General features: G+C 35.3%; 4 protein-coding genes and 1 non-coding gene across 10 annotated transcripts; 3 read left to right on the plus strand and 2 right to left on the minus strand.

The window, feature by feature from the left end:
- The first annotated feature begins 106 nt into the window (after window positions 1-106).
- Window positions 107-1,913, plus strand: LOC105829128 (density-regulated protein homolog). Its single transcript, XM_012667786.3, has 5 exons — window positions 107-368; window positions 897-981; window positions 1,049-1,231; window positions 1,558-1,697; window positions 1,773-1,913. The coding sequence occupies exons 1-5, from the start codon at window positions 267-269 to the stop codon at window positions 1,815-1,817; spliced, it is 555 nt and encodes a 184-aa protein (XP_012523240.1). The 5' UTR covers window positions 107-266; the 3' UTR covers window positions 1,818-1,913.
- On the minus strand, window positions 1,839-3,171 carry LOC105829129 (DNA-directed RNA polymerase III subunit RPC9). 2 transcript variants are annotated; one of them, XM_028191719.2, is made up of 5 exons: window positions 3,024-3,171; window positions 2,694-2,936; window positions 2,509-2,604; window positions 2,172-2,436; window positions 1,839-2,056 (listed from the first exon to the last, which is right to left on the minus strand). In XM_028191719.2, the coding sequence occupies exons 3-5, from the start codon at window positions 2,514-2,516 to the stop codon at window positions 1,946-1,948; spliced, it is 384 nt and encodes a 127-aa protein (XP_028047520.1). In that variant the 5' UTR covers window positions 2,517-2,604; window positions 2,694-2,936; window positions 3,024-3,171; the 3' UTR covers window positions 1,839-1,945. The 2 variants fall into 2 exon arrangements, with proteins under 2 accessions (XP_028047520.1, XP_012523241.1); XM_012667787.3 differs by having other exon boundaries at window positions 2,694-3,135.
- A 43-nt stretch (window positions 3,172-3,214) lies between these two features.
- Window positions 3,215-3,286, minus strand: Trnaw-cca. The gene has a single exon. It is a non-coding gene; the product is annotated as a tRNA-Trp (tRNA).
- A 43-nt stretch (window positions 3,287-3,329) lies between these two features.
- On the plus strand, window positions 3,330-10,846 carry LOC105829124 (structural maintenance of chromosomes protein 4). Its single transcript, XM_012667781.3, has 8 exons — window positions 3,330-4,510; window positions 4,625-4,816; window positions 4,914-5,090; window positions 5,702-5,994; window positions 6,107-6,386; window positions 6,523-7,119; window positions 7,225-9,587; window positions 9,725-10,846. Exons 1-8 carry the CDS (start codon window positions 4,262-4,264, stop codon window positions 9,861-9,863), a joined length of 4,290 nt encoding a protein of 1,429 aa, XP_012523235.1. The 5' UTR covers window positions 3,330-4,261; the 3' UTR covers window positions 9,864-10,846.
- Window positions 10,847-11,233: 387 nt separating this feature from the next.
- On the plus strand, window positions 11,234-19,674 carry LOC105829125 (putative inorganic phosphate cotransporter). Of its 5 annotated transcripts, XM_012667783.3 has the most exons (8): window positions 11,234-11,438; window positions 14,985-15,118; window positions 16,585-16,882; window positions 17,396-17,652; window positions 17,919-18,068; window positions 18,409-18,786; window positions 18,978-19,151; window positions 19,521-19,674. In XM_012667783.3, the coding sequence occupies exons 1-7, from the start codon at window positions 11,357-11,359 to the stop codon at window positions 19,143-19,145; spliced, it is 1,467 nt and encodes a 488-aa protein (XP_012523237.1). In that variant the 5' UTR covers window positions 11,234-11,356; the 3' UTR covers window positions 19,146-19,151; window positions 19,521-19,674. The 5 variants fall into 5 exon arrangements, with proteins under 5 accessions (XP_012523237.1, XP_012523236.1, XP_012523238.1 ...); XM_012667782.3 differs by lacking the exon at window positions 19,521-19,674 and having other exon boundaries at window positions 18,978-19,476; XM_012667784.2 differs by lacking the exons at window positions 11,234-11,438; window positions 19,521-19,674 and adding an exon at window positions 11,447-11,528 and having other exon boundaries at window positions 18,978-19,476.
- The last annotated feature ends 655 nt before the right edge of the window (window positions 19,675-20,329 follow it).

Below are 20,329 nucleotides of genomic sequence, written 5' to 3' on the forward strand. Positions count from 1 at the left end.
CTCTCGGGGTTTCGGAGCGATTTCCGGCATCGTGAGCACGAGGCTTTAGAAATCGATCTTTAGGTTTTCTACGTCCCTGGCGGTTTCTAACCTAGCGGTGCGTGCGCGGTGCGTGGTATTTGTCGGTAGTGTTTGTACGTTTGAAAATAACGAAATAGTGTTACGTTTCCGGAGGGATCGGCGCGACGCGAAGAAACATTCCTGAAACGACTCTATTTGAGAAAGCTATCCGACAGGACCGCGGAGTAAGGTTAGGCGCCGCGAGGATGTCAGCTGAGGAACAGCCGGAGTTTCGACTGGGACCAGATCCTAATGTCACGTATCCTATTCGGGTTCAATATTGCGGAAACTGTTCGCTACCCATCGAGGTAAATCGTTATTTTTAACCCGTAAAGAGTTATCCAGTTTTTTCTTCGTATAAACGATCATCTGAGGTGACATTTATGTCCGAATTGAAAATCACTATTGTAATAATTAAATATCAGATATTATTGATTGTATCACAATTCACTGGGTTTTGAGATTAGTTTGTAGATGGATTTGCTTAATGGATTTCCTAAAAAAAAAGTAAAAGTAAATAATATAAATATGAAACTTTCAGTAAAGAAAATTATTAGCTAAACTTTATTTTTTTGATGGAATATAAAAATTATCCTAGATGATTGATTTTCGAATTAACAGCTACGTAAAAAAAAATTCATGAAAATAGAAGTTACAATTGATAATTAAAATTAATTTGTAACTGAAAATCATAACACTATCTTAAAGAAAAAAAGCTGAACATTTTGAGTTATTAGTCTTTTAATGATATAATGTGTAATTTATAAAAGAAAAAAATTAATAATAAAAGAATTAGTATAACTCCTATTATAATCTGACTGATCATTGATTTGCAGTACTGTGAATACTACCCGGAGTATGACAAATGCAAGCAATGGCTGGAGAGAAATCTGCCTACCGAATTTGAAAAGATGAAATTAGGTAATTATGAAGAATTGAATCAACTAAACCCAAGGTTTTAACTGAAGGATTTTGTTCCTATCTTCAGCTACAGAGGATGGCACCACTGAGGTCAGCACAGGAGAGGATGAGAAGAAGCGACAAAAGCGAGGTGGCAAGGGTATGCTAAAGACCAAGAAGAAGGAGGACATACCACGGTTGGTAACCATCTCCAGAGCACCTAGAGGAAAGAAGAAATCCGTCACCGTTGTAACTGGTCTCAGCACTTTCGGTAACACATTGAATTGACACTTTAATGTAGTCTTTAGACACTTGATAATAATGTACAATAATTATCAGAGATAATACTAGAAAATTCAAAGAAAAAACTTAATATAGTCTTCAAACGATCAATAATGTGCAGTATTCAAGTACTGTACAACATTGAGTATTTAGGAACCGCTTAAAGATTTGTTCTTTTTCTATTTGTTCTTTTTTACATTGAAGAAAAAAAGAGAAAAGATTGTGCAAGAAGTTTGGTGCTAGGGTGTGAAAAAAGAATAAATCTTAAATGAATTAACTAAATAAATGATCCTGATGGAAATGTTTTCTCTACAGATATTGACTTGAAGGTAGCAGCGAAATTTTTTGGCAGTAAGTTTGCCTGCGGGTCCAGCGTGACCGGAGATGACGAGATCGTGATACAGGGAGATGTGAAAGATGATCTGTTCGAAGTGATACCTGAGAAATGGCCACAAGTAAGTCATGGAGGAGAAAAAAAAGACACATCAAACGTAAAAATTTCTCAATGGAAAATCTTGCTTTGTTTTCAGATTGATGAGGACTCTATAGATGATCTTGGAGATCAAAAGAGATAATAAGTCTATTCTATTATGCAAGCACAATAATTTAATTATATACTATATTTCCAGTCGTGTTTATTATATAAAATAAAATGTACATACAAAAAAATATATTTAAATAAGTTATTTTTTAAGGTCTAAGATTAGGTTGTCTCTTGTTCTGCGTCTTGTTCATCCCCCCGTACATTTGCAACAATCTGAAGCAAGGTTTCTACCTCTTCGTCCGTTAACCGTTCCTCACTCTCTTCCACCATCTGCATGTATAAATGTTACTTCAGAACTATCGTCAGTTGAAACATTTCCCAAGAAACGTTAAAACTCTATTTCCTAACTGATTAGAATATTAATAAAAAGAAAAAAAAACCCTACCAATTGTATCTCGAGCTGTGTGGTAGGACACAGGTTGAGAAGAGTAAGCTTTTCAGCCTTAGTCAATTTGAAGGACTCCATTGCTTTCAGAAACTCGTGGATTTTTTCTGGATTCTGTTTTTTACATGGCATCTCCTCCAGATACTTGATCGTTTGATAAGAGATGGTCGCGAGTGGCGTCATCTTTTTCTTGTACGAATTCGTGTTCTGCAGGATATCCAGAACCTCATAATTGCTTAAAAGAGTGTTCCAGTTTCCTTTTATGCTGAAAAGTTGGAAAAATTGACAGTGAGGCCTAATGATTCTCGCAACAAATGAAAAGAACCTGACAACTTACACTTTCATGCTACGAATTCCTTTTCCTGAATTAGACGGGATTTATAATGACGATTAAAGTGACTGCAAATAATGTTTCCTCTTTAAAGTCTCCAATCTGTCAATACAAAATTTAAGGTTAGAACGCTCAGTGACTAATTATCGTTATCAAAACATCTAAAACGCACTGATTCTTCGCTTACGTACAAAGATTAAAAAATTTTGTTCTACTCAGACTTAAAGAAATTGCTTCTCCTTGGATGTGCAATCTCCTCGATGTTCTTCACCTTGCTTCCTTCGTGTTTATATTCGTCTGCAACACACCAGTTTTCGCGTGCACTGACATACACCTGTTCAAGTGCAGTCGTGCTCGTAGATGTCCTTTTCCTTGTAGTCTTTATATAGCTCAAGTTAGCTGAAGGCGCTCTTCCACTCACAAGGAAGGAAAAGCTAAAAAAAAAAAAAAAGTCGTGCTCGTATTTCGCGCAGCTGATTCCGGATTCTTTCTCTCTTTCTCTCCAATGTCAAATCATATACCCGTCTCATTTCGACATGTAAAATATTGTAGAAGAATGCGACTACAAGGAGACATTTTAAGAAACAAATTTATTTAATATTAATATTTTATATTTAAAAAAAGTAACGTCCGCGTACGTTTTCAATAATAATAAAAAATAATGCATCTAAAAAGACTTATATAAAAAATAAAAAAAAAATAAAAAAATCTTTGACCCCGACGTGATTTGAACACGCAACCTTCTGATCTGGAGTCAGACGCGCTACCGTTGCGCCACGGAGTCTTACGAAAATGGGAGTCGAATTGTACTCACTTCAGGCCACTGAACTCGATAGCATGGCTGAAACGCTTATCCCGCATGCGCACTTTCTCTCTTTTCTCTCTTTCTTTCTTTCTCTCTCTCTCTCTCTCTCTCTTTCGTTGTCCTCTTCACTCGGAATAAATTTTTCCCTTTTTTTTTTACTTTAATTTCCTCGTTCCCTTCTTCATTTATGAAAAATAAACAAAAATCCTTCTTTCTTCGATCGAACGAACCAAAGAAACGGAAGATTTCAATTTCCAGTATCGCGAATCGTGGTACGAAACGGACGAATACGTTTTGCCGCCATTTTGATACGTTTGGTGTCTGTCGTCCGGACGATTTTTGCGTCGCAGTAGCGTACCTGAAGGAACTCAAACTACTCAAAGGTTCACAATTGTACGAAGTGACCTGGGGACTCGTCCGCTTCGGATGAGTTCCGCAAACAAACGTCGCGCGGCGACGTATTTCCCATTTCATTCCGGACAAATTCCGTTAGGCGGGATTTTGAATTTGCAACGTAACACGATGGTGGACGTCGGAGACGCTGAAGTGCAACGGTGATCTCGATCTCTCGCCGTCTCGCAAGTCGCGCTCTCCCGGTTCGATCGTAGTGATCGCACGTAGCGAGAAACGTGAGGAAAACTTAAGCGCGGCGCTCCGCGCTCCGCGGAGTTGAGGTTTGCGTCGACAACAAATTTCATTTTGCCAACGAATTTCGCGCGGGAAAAGTAGGAACACGACGCGAGTATGGGCGCGCGTTTCGATATCATATTGTGGCTGTGAAAAGAATAAGATAATTTATTTGACAACGTGTTTCGCGAGCTGCCGAATGAACCTACGTTGACGATCCGAAGAATAGATCGACCGGGCCGACCGGCGATGTTGTTGGTGAGCTAACCTCAAAAGGCGCCAGAGTTACTGTGTTGTTAGTGACCTGCGCGTGAAAAAGCCGTCCGGATGGCCAGCGACTCCTCGGCGAGAGAGAACGCGCCTAGTGAGGTCGACAAGGATGTCGACGCGCGGGATACGGGATATGATACTGACGAGGAGGGCGGTCTGAGGGTGGACGATGAGATATACATCCCGCCGCCCCTGAAGAACTTTAATGAGGTTGACGAGACTGGATCGAGGCTCATGATCACCAAGATCGTCAACCAAAATTTTAAGAGCTACGCCGGCACGCACGTAATCGGCCCCTTTCAAAAGGTAAACAATCCAATTATTTGTTCTTATTTAATATTTGATGATGGCTGAAATGCGTTGCAAGTGTTAAGTGAAGGCATCGCAAAGATGATTCTCGAATTGGTTTCTTTCCTTCAGAGCTTCTCAGCGATAGTGGGACCCAACGGCAGCGGCAAAAGCAATGTGATAGACTCTATGTTGTTTGTGTTTGGCTATCGTGCCAGCAAGATAAGATCGAAGAAGATCTCTGTCTTGATACATAACTCCAGCGAGCATCCAAATGTGAACAGTTGCACCGTTTCTGTATATTTCCATAGAATTATTGATAAGGTAGTGACATTTAATAATGCAGTTTATTGTATAAGTGATAATTACAATTTTGTAGTAACAAGTTAATATTAATTTTTAATCAAATTGATTTTTTAAGCCTGGTGAAAACTATGAAGTTGTTCCGGACAGTGAGTTTGTCATATCTAGGACAGCATTCAAAGACAGTTCATCCTATTATGAACTTAATAAGAGGAAAGTACAATTTAAAGAGATTGCCAAGCTTTTAAGATTTCATGGAGTTGATCTGGATCACAATCGTTTCTTGATATTACAAGTAAGACACTTTATTATTGATAAATTTAAGATTAATTAAATTAATTAGTAACCACAACATTATGAAGATATTAAAGAAATAAATTAGAAGAAAAACCGCACTAATTACAGTACCCAACTCCTATTGACCTAATTAATGTTTATCTTTAGATTAATTAAATTTAACTCTGAAAGGTGATGAAAAGTTCATATATTTTCTTGTTTTCAATATGTTATATGTTTATATAAACTTTTTTTATATCAAGTTTTTACAGTGTACAGTTGCATTTCTTGCAATTGATCAATTAATTAAAAAACTCACCCATTTGTGTTTATTTGATCTTGAAACTTTGGTCACATTTTTGTTTTCATCTTTTTAAATAATTCTTGATGATAAATGAAATCTATACAAATTGATTGATTATTTTTTAAACATATTCAATAATTTGCAAGTTTTTCTAGAGTTCTTTTTTTAATTGAATAATAAAATATGTATAAAAATTGATTATTAAAATATTATATATATTCAAGTTTTATTTATTTTATATATATACCATATATATATATTTATTTATTTATTTAGTTATATTAAATTTGATCAATAAAAAATTATATGAAAATCAATTTCTGTAGGGTGAAGTAGAACAAATTGCACTGATGAAACCCAAAGGCCAAAGTGAAAATGATACTGGAATGTTAGAATTTCTGGAAGATATTATAGGCACATCTCGCTACAAGGAACCCTTAGAGAAATTAACGAATAAAGTTGAAGAATTAACAGAACGTAAGGTAGAGAAGTTACATCGTCTCAGGGTTGTACAAAAGGAAAAGGAGGCCCTGGAGGAGCCTATGCAAGAAGCAGTGCAGTACTTAAAGACGGAGAATGCAATAATTAGGTTGCAACATCAACTTTATCACTGCAGAAGGTAGGTTAAAATAATTATTTTATGTTATTTGATTTTAATTATGAGAATATTTGGGACATTTGTGGTTAACTTACACAGATATAATTGTTGAAAATCAATATATTTTTATCAGACATGAGGCAGCAAAGGAGCTTAAAGTGTGTGAAGAGACAAATAATAATCTTAGCAAGGAACAAGCTGCATTGGCGGACGAAATGAGTAATATTCGCAAACAGAAAGAAGAAAAAATCAATGTTATCAAAGAGAAGAGCAAGAAGTGGGACAATTTGCAGCGGAAAAAGGATGAAGTCACGACGAGGTTTGACGAAGTGCGCAAACAGGATGAGTTGCTGCACGCTGAACTAGTTGAGACAAATAAGCGACGGAAAGCCAATATGGCATCTACTAAGACGGTATATCTTTCACTTTATTATTTTAAGTGATTTTTGTAAAAAAAAAAATGAAATTGAATTTACATAAATTATAAATATTGAAGTTTTTCTGTTTACATCAAATTATAATTAATTATTTGTGATGTGATGATGACAGGAGAAAAGCAAGTTAGACGAACTACTGAAGGTGCCAGACAAAAATACAAAAGATATCGAAGAATGCGAGCGTCTGATCGAGACATATGCGACCAACAAAGAAAAGGAAGAAGCTTCATTAGCAACTTTGATGGCGAATCTGCGGAAGAAAACAGAGCCATTGTTGAATGAGCGATCCGAGTTGGAGAAAGAGCTAATATCTCTTAGAAAAAATGTGGATCAGGCAAAAGCGGCGTACGATATAGCGCAGTCCGAGCTAGAACTTTACGTATCGGTTGAGAAAGTCGAGAAGGAGAAATTTGAAAATCTCCGAGAGTCTCTGGAAAGAACTGCAAGTACTCTCAAAGAGCGGCAAAAGCAGTTGGCATTGTTCGAGACGAAAATTCCGGCAACAGAGCGTAGTTTGTACCAAGCCCAGAGCGAATTGAATGAAACAAAGGCACTTGAGAGGGAGAAAACTGCTCAGTTGCAAAAAATGCGAATTACTTTTGAGGAGCAGCGTTCTGCAATGCAACAGTCAAAATCGCGCAACCGCGTTCTAGACTCGTTGATGAGACAGAAACGTGAAGGGCGGATACCTGGGATATTTGGTAGACTGGTTAGTACGAAACTTTTCGAAGCGTAAAATAAAACAAAGTTATATTGATTATTAAGACAAAATTGATAGATTCTGATAATTCATACGAATTTTTTTTCTACATAGGGCGACTTGGGTGCTATTGATGCCAAATATGATGTTGCTATATCGACGGCATGCGGTCCACTAGATGATATCGTTGTGGACACAATAGCCACCGCACAGGCATGCATCACTTACCTGCGACAACATGACATAGGACGCGCTACGTTTATAGCTCTGGAAAAACAGCAACGATTCCGGTCAAAGATTGGTAGCAAAATCCAAACACCGGAAAATGTGCACCGACTGTTCGATCTAATCAAAGTGGAGGATGAACGGGTGTTGGTGGCATTCTATTATGGTCTGCAAGACACTCTTGTTGCGCAGGATTTGGATCAGGCGACACGCATCGCCTATGGTAGAATGCGTTATCGTGTGGTAACATTGAAGGGCGAATTGATTGAGCTGTCGGGCACTATGAGTGGTGGTGGGCGCACGGTACTGCGAGGTCGAATGGGTCAGAAAGTAATGCGGAACGAACCATCGAACGCTGATGTTGAAAAGTTGCAATCGCAGCTGGATGTTGTGTTTGAAGAGTGCAATAAGTTGAGAGCGAAACAGAAGCCGCTGGAAGAGCAGATCCACGTGCTATCGACTGCCTTGAGAGATATGAAGGTCGATAGGCAGAAATTTGGTATCGAGGTACAGGCGTTAAGCGAGCAGGAACCATCGTTGCGAGCGCAGCTGAAGACGCAAGAAACGACTGTTGCTAACTCGGTGTCAGATCCAATGAAGGTCGAGCAATTGCGAAAAACGACGGAGAAGGCAAAATTACATCTGGATGAAGTCGAAGAGAGTTCCGCTTCGGTAGAGAAGGAGGTAGAACGCATTAATAAAAAGATAGACGAGATTTCCGGTAGTCGGGTGCGGGATCAGCAGGCGAAAATTGCACAGTTAACTAAATCGATAGACAAAGCTAAAGCGGAGATATACCGTCTGCAGGTAGCTATCAAAACTGCCGAGAGAAACGTTAAGAAGACGGAAAAGTACATAGAAACGTTGGAAAACGATGTGCATACCTGTGAGGAAAGATTGAGGAACATTCAGAAGGAAAAATCGGAGCTCGAGGAACATGCTAAAGTAATTCTAGAAGAATTAAAGGAAATCAATGAAGCGCTAACGGAGCGAGACGATTCTACATCATCTTTGAAAGATGAGTTGAACAAACTTCAGACTTCCGAGGATAAGTTAAAGGCGGTGAAGATCGATTTGGATCAGAAATTACAGGAGAGTAAGAAGCTGTTAAGGGGACTTAAGCAGATAATTCCTGAATACAATCAAAAGATAGCAAATTTAAAATTACGTGAAATTCTTCATGAACCCGTGGAACCGCTTAAAGATCTGATGGAGGAAGAGGTTGACCAGTTGGATGTGACCGTGGTGATACAGAATTTGCAAAAGGTTAAGAAGAGGCTACCCGATCAGATACCCAACATGCAGATTATCGCAGACTATCAGGAGAAGGACGCGTTGTACATGAGTCGCGCCGCTGATCTGGAGGCGACAACGTCGGCATGCGATAAAATGCGTAAAATTTACGAGAGCGCCCGACGACGCAGAATTCAGGAATTTTTGCACGGTTTCAGTCTGATCAATACCAAATTGAAAGAGATGTACCAGATGATCACGCTGGGCGGCGACGCGGACTTGGAGTTAGTGGACTCGTTGGATCCGCTGAGCGAAGGTATCGTGTTCAGCGTGCGTCCCCCCAAGAAGTCGTGGAAGAGCATTGACAAACTCAGCGGCGGCGAGAAGACCCTAAGCTCGCTGGCGCTGATCTTTGCCCTTCACCATTACAAACCCACACCGGTGTACTTTATGGATGAGATCGATGCGGCACTTGACTTCAAGAACGTCTCCATTGTCGGCAATTACATTAAGGAGCGCACGAAAAACGCACAGTTCATCGTTATCTCGCTGCGCTCAAACATGTTCGAGCTGGCCGATTCTCTAGTGGGTATCTACAAAACTTTTAACTGTTCCAAAAGCTTAACTCTTCAACTGGCGCGTTATTATGAGAACAACGATATCGCGCCACCCACGCAGCTCACCTCCAAGACCTACGCATCCCAGGCCTCGCAGAAATCGCGGTTGCCCCTATCGCAACGCACCCAGACGAACTCGCGCAAGGAAAATACCGTACCCGCGAAGAACAACAGTGCGAAAGAAACGGCATTGAATCGGAAAGAAATATCGCCGGCGAGGAATAGTAACGCGGAGAACACCGCGCCCACGAAAAACAATAACGCGAAAGAAACGTTATTAAACAAGGAAGAGACATCACTCACAAAGAACAATAACGCGAAGGAAACTTCGTCTGAGGAAACAAATACAGAAAACAATACTGCAAGGAAGACACCGAAGCGACTGAAAGTCGATCGATTAAGGTGAGTACTGAAATTATTTTTTTCTTTTAGATTTCTCACTGCAATTATATTACATTAGATCTCTTCTTTTTAACTGGATTTGTTTGTAAAAGTTTGCATTGGATTGCGTTATTGCATTGTCGATGTTATTATTGTAGGCCTCCGGAACTGGCAGAATGTCCGACGCCGCAGCAAACTCCAACTCGACGTTCCGCCAGAATCGTAAGGAAAAGCGTGGAGAGCGAAGAGAACAGCGTTAACAAGGAACCGGCTAAAAAAAAGCAGAGGTCGAAGTGACTGGACAATTCCAGAATGGGCGGATAACACGTACAAAACAATTATGCGAAGCTCTTAATGTAATTTTATAAATTATATAAATTTTTGCCTCTCTCACAATGCAATATGATTGCAGTGAGAAATATAGAATCTTAAAGAATAATAACCTCAGTACCTACCTTCGGCTGGTGTCCATATCACGCTACAAATTCTTCTGCTAGCTTTTGTAGTGTTAAGGAGACGCCAGCTCTAGTCTATCGATTTTTAGACGCTTCTCATTTGATGTCTTCTTACTGTTTTTCGTGCTTGTTTTCTCATTTAGAAAACTCTTCGTGTTATTGTTCTCGGATACTAGTATAAATACGTATAATAAAATACTACTAATATTAGTAATTTATAATAGGTATTTATAACAGTATTCACAACATCGACAAAATACTATTATTATATTTCTGTACAGTAAATTGGTTGTGCGACTTTGTTTCGCATTCTCTTAGTCATTTAATATTGGCTAAGAATGAAATATTCTCCGAAATTATATTTGGGGGGGGGGGAGATGAAGGGGGGGGGAGGTAACATACTATGTAGAAAGTTAACGTAGTGAAATTACAGATAAAAATATAGATAATATAGTTATAAAAATATAGATAGTATAGATATAATTTTATGATTTGCAAATTTAATGTATACGCTAATTTTGAGTTCTCTCATTATTAAAGATTTTTGTGTAAATGTGAAATATTGGGAATACTGCTTGTGTAACGGAGTAAGACAGAATCTGCTCCTTTTATCTGTACTTTCTAGGTTTCCTTATGTTTCATTTTTTATCTTTTCACCCTTAATGCCTTGGATATCTATATGTATTTCATTTAAAATACAGATAGTAACTTAGTTCAGTTAAGAGGAGCGGAACTATAATTAGTGCAAAATGCCGCAATATTTTTATACGTTTTTGTACATGTCGCCAGAGACTATATATTAAAATATGATTACTATTTAAACAAGAACTGAAGTGTTTAATTATATTGTCCGTTGAACAGTCCTATTGTTTTGAATCTTACTTACTCGTCATAATTATTTTTCATAATTAAGAAAGTACGTTTTTAGTTGTAATAATTATTCACGTGTTTGTCGATTAGTCTCTCGTTCGGGCATTCATCCGAAGTAGCCACGATTATGTTAATATTACAGACAAACGAATGGTACACTTGAAAAGCCGGAAAAATATCTCAAGGTTGGTCACGTCTGCTTCCATCGCTAAACGATCTCTTCAGATTTGTTTTGTACTCTACTAGGAGTAACGCACTCTTAAGAAAGATCGCGAGTTTAGGTATCAATGATACCTGAATCTGCAAAAGAAATAAAGTAAATCATGATGACGATGACGGCGCAACAACGACTACGGTGGGGAGAGCAGAAACAAGACCTAGAAGGAAGGGGATATGTCGTATAAATATCGCCACAACCGGCGAGATAAGGATTTTAATGAAGTGTGAGGAAACGCGGCGCGCGAAATGACGGCTATCGGAAAGGAAGACGACGCCGACGTCGAAAAAACATCGCGGAAGATGCCCGGTCCGACCCTGCAACAGAGCTGTAAGAAAACCGTCAGTGACTGTGGATAATACTTGAATTTGATACTCGAATGAGGAATCGGCGACTAAAGGATTTTGCGATTGATAATCGGTAGAGCTTATCTTGATCGGATTTTTCTTAAATCTATATTGCTACTGATAAATAAATTTTTGTAAAGAAAAGAGTAAGTTACGTGTCTAGTTAGGCATGTGAAAAATTTCAATCCTACAAAACAAATTTGTATAAAAGAAAGATACACGAATATTCAATGAAGGTTGAGCAGGAGAAATAAAAATTTATAATTTAAAAATATATAAATTCGGAGATTTTTAGATTATGAGTTGTGAACTTGAACTGTTTCGAGTCGTTTGAATGAATCGTTTATCTATACGAGTTTCATTCAAAATTTTGTGTCGAGATATGTCTTACACGCGCAGGGAAACATTTATATAGTAGTTACTTCATCAATTCAAAGCTGTCGAGTTTAATTAGATAATTTACATATTTGCTTGTTTTTTACTTTGTAATGGGGCAAACTTGCAAATTGTGAATTAACGTATAGAAAATTAGTGTATTTGTAGCAGTTGTATGGAGTACGTTAAATTCTGAATTCTGTCAGTCACGACCGATGCTTCAGGTGAACCATAAGCACCTGGTATCGCATCAATGATCGCAAAAAGACGTTAAAGTAAAGAGAGAACACATGAAATAACCATCGTGTTTCTTTTTTCTTTACAAAAATTTATAAAAGTGCTTTAAAAGAACACACAGTGGTAGTGGAAGAGCAACTTATCGTTCGTTACTTGTGACATAACGAATTTTGCTAGAGTTCATTTACGTATGAAACGTGCTTTCGGTAAACATACCGATCGGAATAATATCGCAAATTCGTCCTTTTTTTTATCGCAATTGTGCAATCTCCGGAATGCAGATGCTAAAGCAAAGCACGGAAGCGCTTCCTAATCGTTTGTATATATGTGATATAGTGTATAATTGTGTTGTTGCAAGATCACCTTGTAGATAGCGTAGCAAAATGGAATTGATTTTTTAAGCATAAAAAAAACAAACCTTTATAAAAATACTTTATAAAATTATTTTGAGTAAGATCGCAGAGAAAAAGTAATTCTTAAAATAAATTTATTACTTGTTGTACACTGTCTTCGGTAAATGATCCATTATATTTCTAAAAACGATAATAAAAAGAATGAAATAGTAAAGTAAAAAAAGTGTAAAAATGATAATTAATAACAATATTTATCACTAATAACAAGAGTTATGAGATAGGAAATATCACAGTCTTGCGCTCAGAAGTCAGTGAGGAATAATTTAATAAAGTGATGTGAATTAAAATTTTTCGAAACTTTTCGAATCTTTTGCAATTGGTTCGGCTGTGTTGCAAGCCGAGTCTTCTGTAATTAATCTACAAAAGATATTGAAAGTGTTTTCCTAGCTTGCATTCGATAACTCTCGTGTTTATCATTGGGTTATTTTATCTGGAATTATCAGGCGCGCAAGTTTTAAGTTTTGCTTCATTTAGACCGCAATAAAAAAACCGATTCATCGTCACCACGCTATCGACACCCGGAGTGTGAGTTGACGTCCACAACTCGTAATCGACGATCCAGACGTATAGATCACGAGCGCGATCGGCGGGTCCACATTTCACTGTGCATTATTTTTCTCCCTTTAATGAGTAATCACGTTATGAAAATAAATGTATTTGTGTGTTTTAGATTATCATAATATTTGTTTTATTTCACATTTTCATTGCGAATCACCGCGGCTTATCTCTGTGCGATTGTTCCCGCATCTTATCGAATTTACTATATCGATTTGTTATCACCTAATTTCGTTGAAACGAGAAATTTAATCCACCGGTCGCGCTTGACAACTCACATTTTTTTATACACGTGACTTACATGTTCTTACTACTTACTTATCTTACTACTTACTTATATATACGCTACTTTCTGAAGAACGCTTACTCATGATTGATAATATATTTTTATTAAACCGATAGAAAAAGTGATGTTTCTTCAAGTTTTCCGCAATTCTTTGCTATATTTGCTTGGCAAAATCTTTGCGATAACAAGTTAATTAAAAATCTTGAAATAATTAAGTGTTTATAATATTGATAAAATATATATCAAATTTATAATAATAAGTTTCAAGATAATTTCTCTAACAAACAAATAATGCTTTTCGTATGCGGTATACATTTTTCAAATCAAAATTTGAAGTTGTTTTTTCTGTTTTGTAATCTACAAAAATTTGAAGAAACAATGTATGCTTTTTTTCGTATCCACACGTTTTCTTCCTTTGTGTTATTATCTCATCGTTAATGCTAATTAGGTATCATCTGTACCTGTGTAATTATACATGTTTTGTACAATTACGTGATGATTAGTAACGACTTTATAATGAAAATTAGTATACAGGAATTATTATCCAATTTATCATAAGCGAAAATTAAATCAATCGGTTTGTAAAATAAAGAATTCTCATGCAAAAATGTCGATTAAATAATTTTGTAATATCTTGTATTAAATAATTGATCTCGATGCAAATTGATGTTCGTTTTAAATTAAGAGTTTATGAGCAATATATAATCTCATCGCAGAATGTTCCGTTTTGATAGAAATTCTCTTTTGAACATTGGCCTACAGAAGTACGACCGTGATTTATTTGTTTTTATAATGCCACGAGCGAAACTCGCTTTCGAGACTCGATATGTATTTGTAATTACACTATTCGGATTTTACCGCTTGTTATCGCAAACGGAATTAACATAGATTACTCCTACTATAATTGCAGCAACTGCGCATGAAATATGACTCTGTAATTTCACATTTATCATATTTATGTTTTCTCGGCAAGGAAATTTCCCCGAAAGAAATTTTAAATTAGTTTTCTTTCAAACGTCAAAAATTATTCACTTTTCATTGAATGAGTCATAATATCCTCATTGTTCTTGTGCATTCTTTTTTTCTTATTATTATCACAACTCACTTCTCTTACATTTTATCATTATGCCATTAATTATGATTATTACTGCAGTTAACATTTTAATTTCAATTATGCCGTTTATAATTTTTTAAGACCATGTAATTCTAAGCATCCGCTTATCATTTACATTTATTCGACATTCTTGTTATTATTTACTTAATTACCGTTAATACTTAAGATTTTTGATCTATAATTAATCTTAATAACATGACCACATCATTTCAAATCTAAATTTATTTTAAATTTCAATATTGAGCAAAAATGATGGGCTTTTATTTCGATTGATCAATGCTCGATCGGTTTTCTTTCATTCGCCGAAAATTCTCAAATTTTATTTGAAGAACAAATAAAATTTGTAAATAAGCTTCGAACTCTTTATTTTTTTTTTAATATAATGAATTTCTATTTAGTGAGGAATTTTTTTTGCTGCTATATAAAATTAATTTTTATAAAAAGTTTAGATAATCGAATAACAAAATTTGCGAAAATTTTGCAAATTAATATTAATCAATTTGTTTTGTTTGTTATTGGAATAAGAATAAAAGAATGATCTTTTCTCAGGTATCTTCGGAATTAGGCACCTGCAGGTGCTGCTGCTCTTTTTGGGTATGACCATCGGATACAGTCTTAGGGTTGGGATGTCAGTGGCCGTGGTACCGATGGCGAATGCAAGCACCGCGAATCCAGATATTAAGGTAAAATTACGTAATGTCCTTTTTCATCAGCTTGAAATCGGTGACTCGAACACACCGGCGCGCGACGCTTGGACAATTTGAAACACTCGAGATTACATTCTAACGATTGTCAGATAAACGTACCGAGCATGCTACATTATATAACAACTCGGTGAACTGCCTGGGAAAATCCTGTGTATGCAATATCAAATCTTCGCTTATATTCCTTAAATTCCTTAATCCTTAGTTTTTTATATTCGCTATTTTTTATGTTGTTATTTACTGTTGATTTAAACTATATGAATCTCATATACAGTTTTGCATCTCTGCTTAAATTATCGAATTTGATCGAGAGATCGGGAAATCTCTAATCTTTATAGATATCTCATACAGCAGACGACTTACAATAATTGAATACTTTCTACTTATTTTTAAACGTTTACATTAAATTAAATTTCGGAATGTCAAATTTTGTAGCAGATTTGTCATTATTGTAGATTTTTATATTGGATGGCATATGCTACTATGAAAGAGTTATTTGAAGCTGTTGAATTATTAAATTTCGATCGAGCGTAACTGCTTACGTCGATAGATAGTTTTTTACCAGCAGAATGTCCCGTAGATCGACGATCGCGCCGTCATCGATCCGGAATCTGTGTCGGAGGAAGGAAATTTTCCTCTCGATGTCAATGGCATTAGGGGAGTAAAGTGCATCGGGTTGCACGCAACAAAATACTTTTCCTCTTTGCTTACAAGATTAATCATGTTAACCAGATAAGTCTTCCCGTGTGGTTGACGAGTCTTTAATCGATTTTCTTCACATTGACCCGACCGTAGAATGTAGCGGAGCCGATACATTCACTCCTGCGCGACTTCTTGCGCGTAAATATACCGATCTTGTGTGCACATAACAGCTGCCGTTGTTTTTACAAGGCCAGGATCGACAGATGATGAATTGCCAGATTGCAATCACTGTCATTGTCTCTCTGATTATCGTAATAAACTTAATGAATTTATCTTGTATTATCATTTTCAAATTCTCATTTTTCCTGAAAGATCAACAAAGGACTACAATACCATGTGATGATTATTAAGATTTAAACCGTCAAACAGTTGAAAATTTTTATAATTACAGGAAATTATGTATTTAACATATAATTGCACACACATACACACACACACACACACACACACACACACAAAATTGAGTTTAATTAATTAAAAAATGATACATAATATAAAAGAAATAGTTCCTGCTACAAGCAGAAATATAAGTAAAAAGATTAGTTTTAAATTTAGTTTAGATAGAGATTAGTTTTTTATCATGGGATGTATTTATATTTCTTTAATTTTATTTCATAATAAATCACTAAATTATTTTAAACATCTAAATATCAATAATAACTTTTCTGTCAAATAATATTGTTTTATTAAATTGTAGACCGAGATTTAAAATTATTAAAAAATTGTATTAATTATGTTATCAGGATTACGGTTGGAATAAACAGGAAAAGGATTTAGTACTTAGCTCGTTTTTCTGGGGTTACGTAGTGACGCAGGTGCCAAGTGGCTACATCGCCAATGTCTGGAGCGGTCAGAAACTCCTCGCCATCGGGATGCTTATATGCGGAGTTTTAAAACTCTTAACACCGGTTGTCGCTTCATGGGGTCTGTGGGCTGTCCTGGTTTGCAGGGTAGGCATGGGTCTCACTCAGGCTTGCCTGTTACCTTGCATCCAAACCCTCCTCTCTAAGTGGGCGCCACCCGCTGAGAGAGCACGACTGGGTGAGAATAGATTCAGATTCTGCGCCTGGTTATATTTCAATCATATCAGGAACAATTTCAAGCTGTTTTGTGAAAAAAATTAAATACTTGACATAATAATTATTGAATTATTAAACACTAAAATTAAATCCTTTAATTTCGTTTAAATGGAAATAATGATTGACTAAAGAAGCTTATTAAAAGCTTTGTTCAAAGATTTAAGAAAATTTAGTGATTATTCACTAAAGTATTTTGGAGACATCAATTGTCGTTTATATTACTTTCGATTTTGTTTATTAAAATAAAATTTAATTTATTAGAATTTGAATTTTTACATGTTATTCTTTCTCTTTCCTTTTTCTTCACATTATTAATTTTAAAAGATTATTGATAAACGAGTAGTTGATAAATTTGATGGAAAAAATACATTTTACAATTTTAAAGCATAACAATTAATTACTTTGTTTGCAGCGGATTATTAATTAATTACGATGATATGTCTTTGCAATTAAATTAATCTAATTTATACCTCAGGAACATTCGCTTATGCGGGCGGCCAGTTTGGCACGGTAATCACTATGCCGATTGCTGGACTTCTCGCTGCATCGAGCGCTGGTTGGCCTAGTATCTTTTACTTATTCGGTGCGTTAGCGATCGTCTGGAGTGTAGTGTTCTTTTATTTTGGAGCAGATGCGCCTTCGGATCATCGTAGCATTTCTCAAGAAGAGAAGATGTACATAGAAGAAAGTTTGAAAACAACTGAAACGAAAAACGATGACGAAGTCACGCAGGTAAAATTTTATTATTACAAATCTCAATCAATGATGATTTTTATTTTACATGTATATTTATTTTTTCTCAATATATATAATTTTCTGTATCGTAGGATGTGAAAAAAGATTTTCTTTAATTTAGAACTTAAACATATTTTTTATATTGTAACACAGTTATACACAACAAAAAACTTTTTTTTTTAATTTATATGATAATTTAGAGCTATACGTGCAATAAGAATAATACAAAGTGTTTACATTTAGGATTATTTTATACCTTTTAGAAGATGAAAACTCCGTGGAAGGAGATCTTCACTTCGGTACCTATGTGGGCTCTTATAATAGTTCATTGCGGACAAAATTGGGGATACTGGACCCTATTGACAGAAATACCAAGTTACATGACAGGCGTATTGAATTACAAAGTTGAAGCGGTAAGTAATGAATTTTAGAAAACGAATACAAAGACAGTTTTTTCGAGGAAAGATCTTAATCTTTGTTAGCATCAAAATTGTTAAATTATTCGTCAATTTAATTTATGAATTAAATATTTCAACATCATGTAAAGATTGTTTCAAATTTGACGAATATACGAGCGGAGTTTGTCTGAAGATTATAAAAATTCACACAAAAATTATTTAGGCACCAAGAATTATTTCTTTTATAATTATTTAAATAAATAAATAAATAGAATTAATTTTGAATTAAATAAATAAAATTTAATTGAATTACTTAAATAAATATATTAATTAAATGTTTTTTTCTTACTTTTAGAGTGGTGGACTTTCCGCTCTGCCATATTTGGTGATGTGGATCCTTAGCTTTCCTATTAGTTGGTTATCTGATTATGCATTGAAAAAAGGTGCGTCCAGAGGTATGGTCAGAAAGATTTCTAACACGGTGGCTCATTGGGGTCCGGCTCTCGCTTTAGCATGTATGAGCGCAATACCCAAAGATGGTGGCCCTGAATGGGCAATCTTCATCCTCACCCTGGCGGTAGGTTTGAACGCTGGATCTTTATGTGGTTTCCAAATCAATCACATTGATCTTAGCCAAAATTTTGCTGGAACCATGATGTCCATTACCAATTGCTTCGCTACTGTTACCTCCATTATTGCACCACTAATATGCGGTGTAATCGTCTCCGATGAGGTAATTATCCATTCTTTCTTTTGTGTATAAAATATCTATAAACAGCAATCTACTTTGTTTTAACAATATTTTTTAATTCCATCTGTTAAAAATTAATGTATTTGTTTAATTACTTCTAATTCTTACTTTTCCATGAATTTATCTAATTATTTCAAGAACGAAAGTTTTTATCAAGTTACCTCGCTTTTCAGAGTAGTGTGTACCAATGGAATATTGTGTTCTACGTTTCGGCGGCGATCTATTTCCTGGGTAATTTAGTGTTTATAATATTTGGCAAGGGTGAGGTACAATGGTGGAATGACCCAGAGGCACAGAAGCAGAAACATAGAAGAGACGAAGAGAACGAGACGCAGACCTGAAATAAAGTTAATTTTGATACTTTTTAGAATTTTTGTAATTTGCCACGAGAATAGTGTGCGACTTAAAATCAGTCTGCTCGAAGTTAGGACTGGAGTTCATTTATATTAAATTTAAATGTATTTCTTCAAATCAGAATTACGATCGCCTATAAAGTCGTTATTTATTGTTATCATTGACGAATTACTGTATATATATATCATTGTTTCGTCATGGAGTATATAATGTAATCTTTCAATTCTGTTATATCAGTGTGTTCGCTACCCATTTTTTTCATTCATCAGCATTGTTATAATTTTTAATGTCACCAATAAAAAAAGTCTGTAAAACTGACTTATTCACGTTATTATGAGAATAAATTTTTTATATTTTTTTAGGTCAGACTCTTAAAACATCTCAGATATTGTCGCATGAATATTATATGCGTAATATGATATGCAGTTTTAAAAATTGCGCATACAGTGTTTAAGATTGCCTCCAGCAATGAGATTGAAAAATGTCTTGTATATGAATTTTTTAAATTTTTTAAAATGTAGAATAGAAAAACTTGTAAAAGATAATTATCATTAAAAGTAATTATAAAAAAATGTGTCTGAAAAGTGAGTGTGAAAAGTACATAGAAATTAATTTATTTTAAAACAAATGCCGAAAAATTTATCATGAAAAATGTTTTAAAATTTATGTGTAAAAATTGAATACAAATATATGTTTATGATTAAATATTAACTTAAAAATAATTAAAAATTTATCGTAAAATATGTTTATGTTTAGAAAGATGTACAGATAATTATTTTAGTAATCATTATTAATTTATTATATATCTATAGATTTATTATATATCTATAAAGATGCAGATCTTGATTTGTATTTAACATTATGAACAAAAGCAATACACATATACAGCAATGTAAAAATGAAAATTGATTAATTAATCTATTTTATATCCGTTTTAATTACCTAAGTGCCATAGAATTCCTATATCTTTTGGCAATATTATGTTACATTTTTCTGATACGTATTGATTGATAGATATGATGGTAAACGTTTTCATCAAAGCTCTAGATACTCGAGAACGAATCTTTATCTGATGAAAATGTAAACACCAACCAATGTGATGTTCGAATTATTAACGTTTGCATTAAACATATTATCTTTATAGGGCGCAAAAATATCACGAATGTACTCA

This window comes from Monomorium pharaonis, chromosome 11 (assembly GCF_013373865.1).
Source record: "Monomorium pharaonis isolate MP-MQ-018 chromosome 11, ASM1337386v2, whole genome shotgun sequence".
Taxonomy (NCBI): Eukaryota; Metazoa; Arthropoda; class Insecta; order Hymenoptera; family Formicidae; genus Monomorium; species Monomorium pharaonis.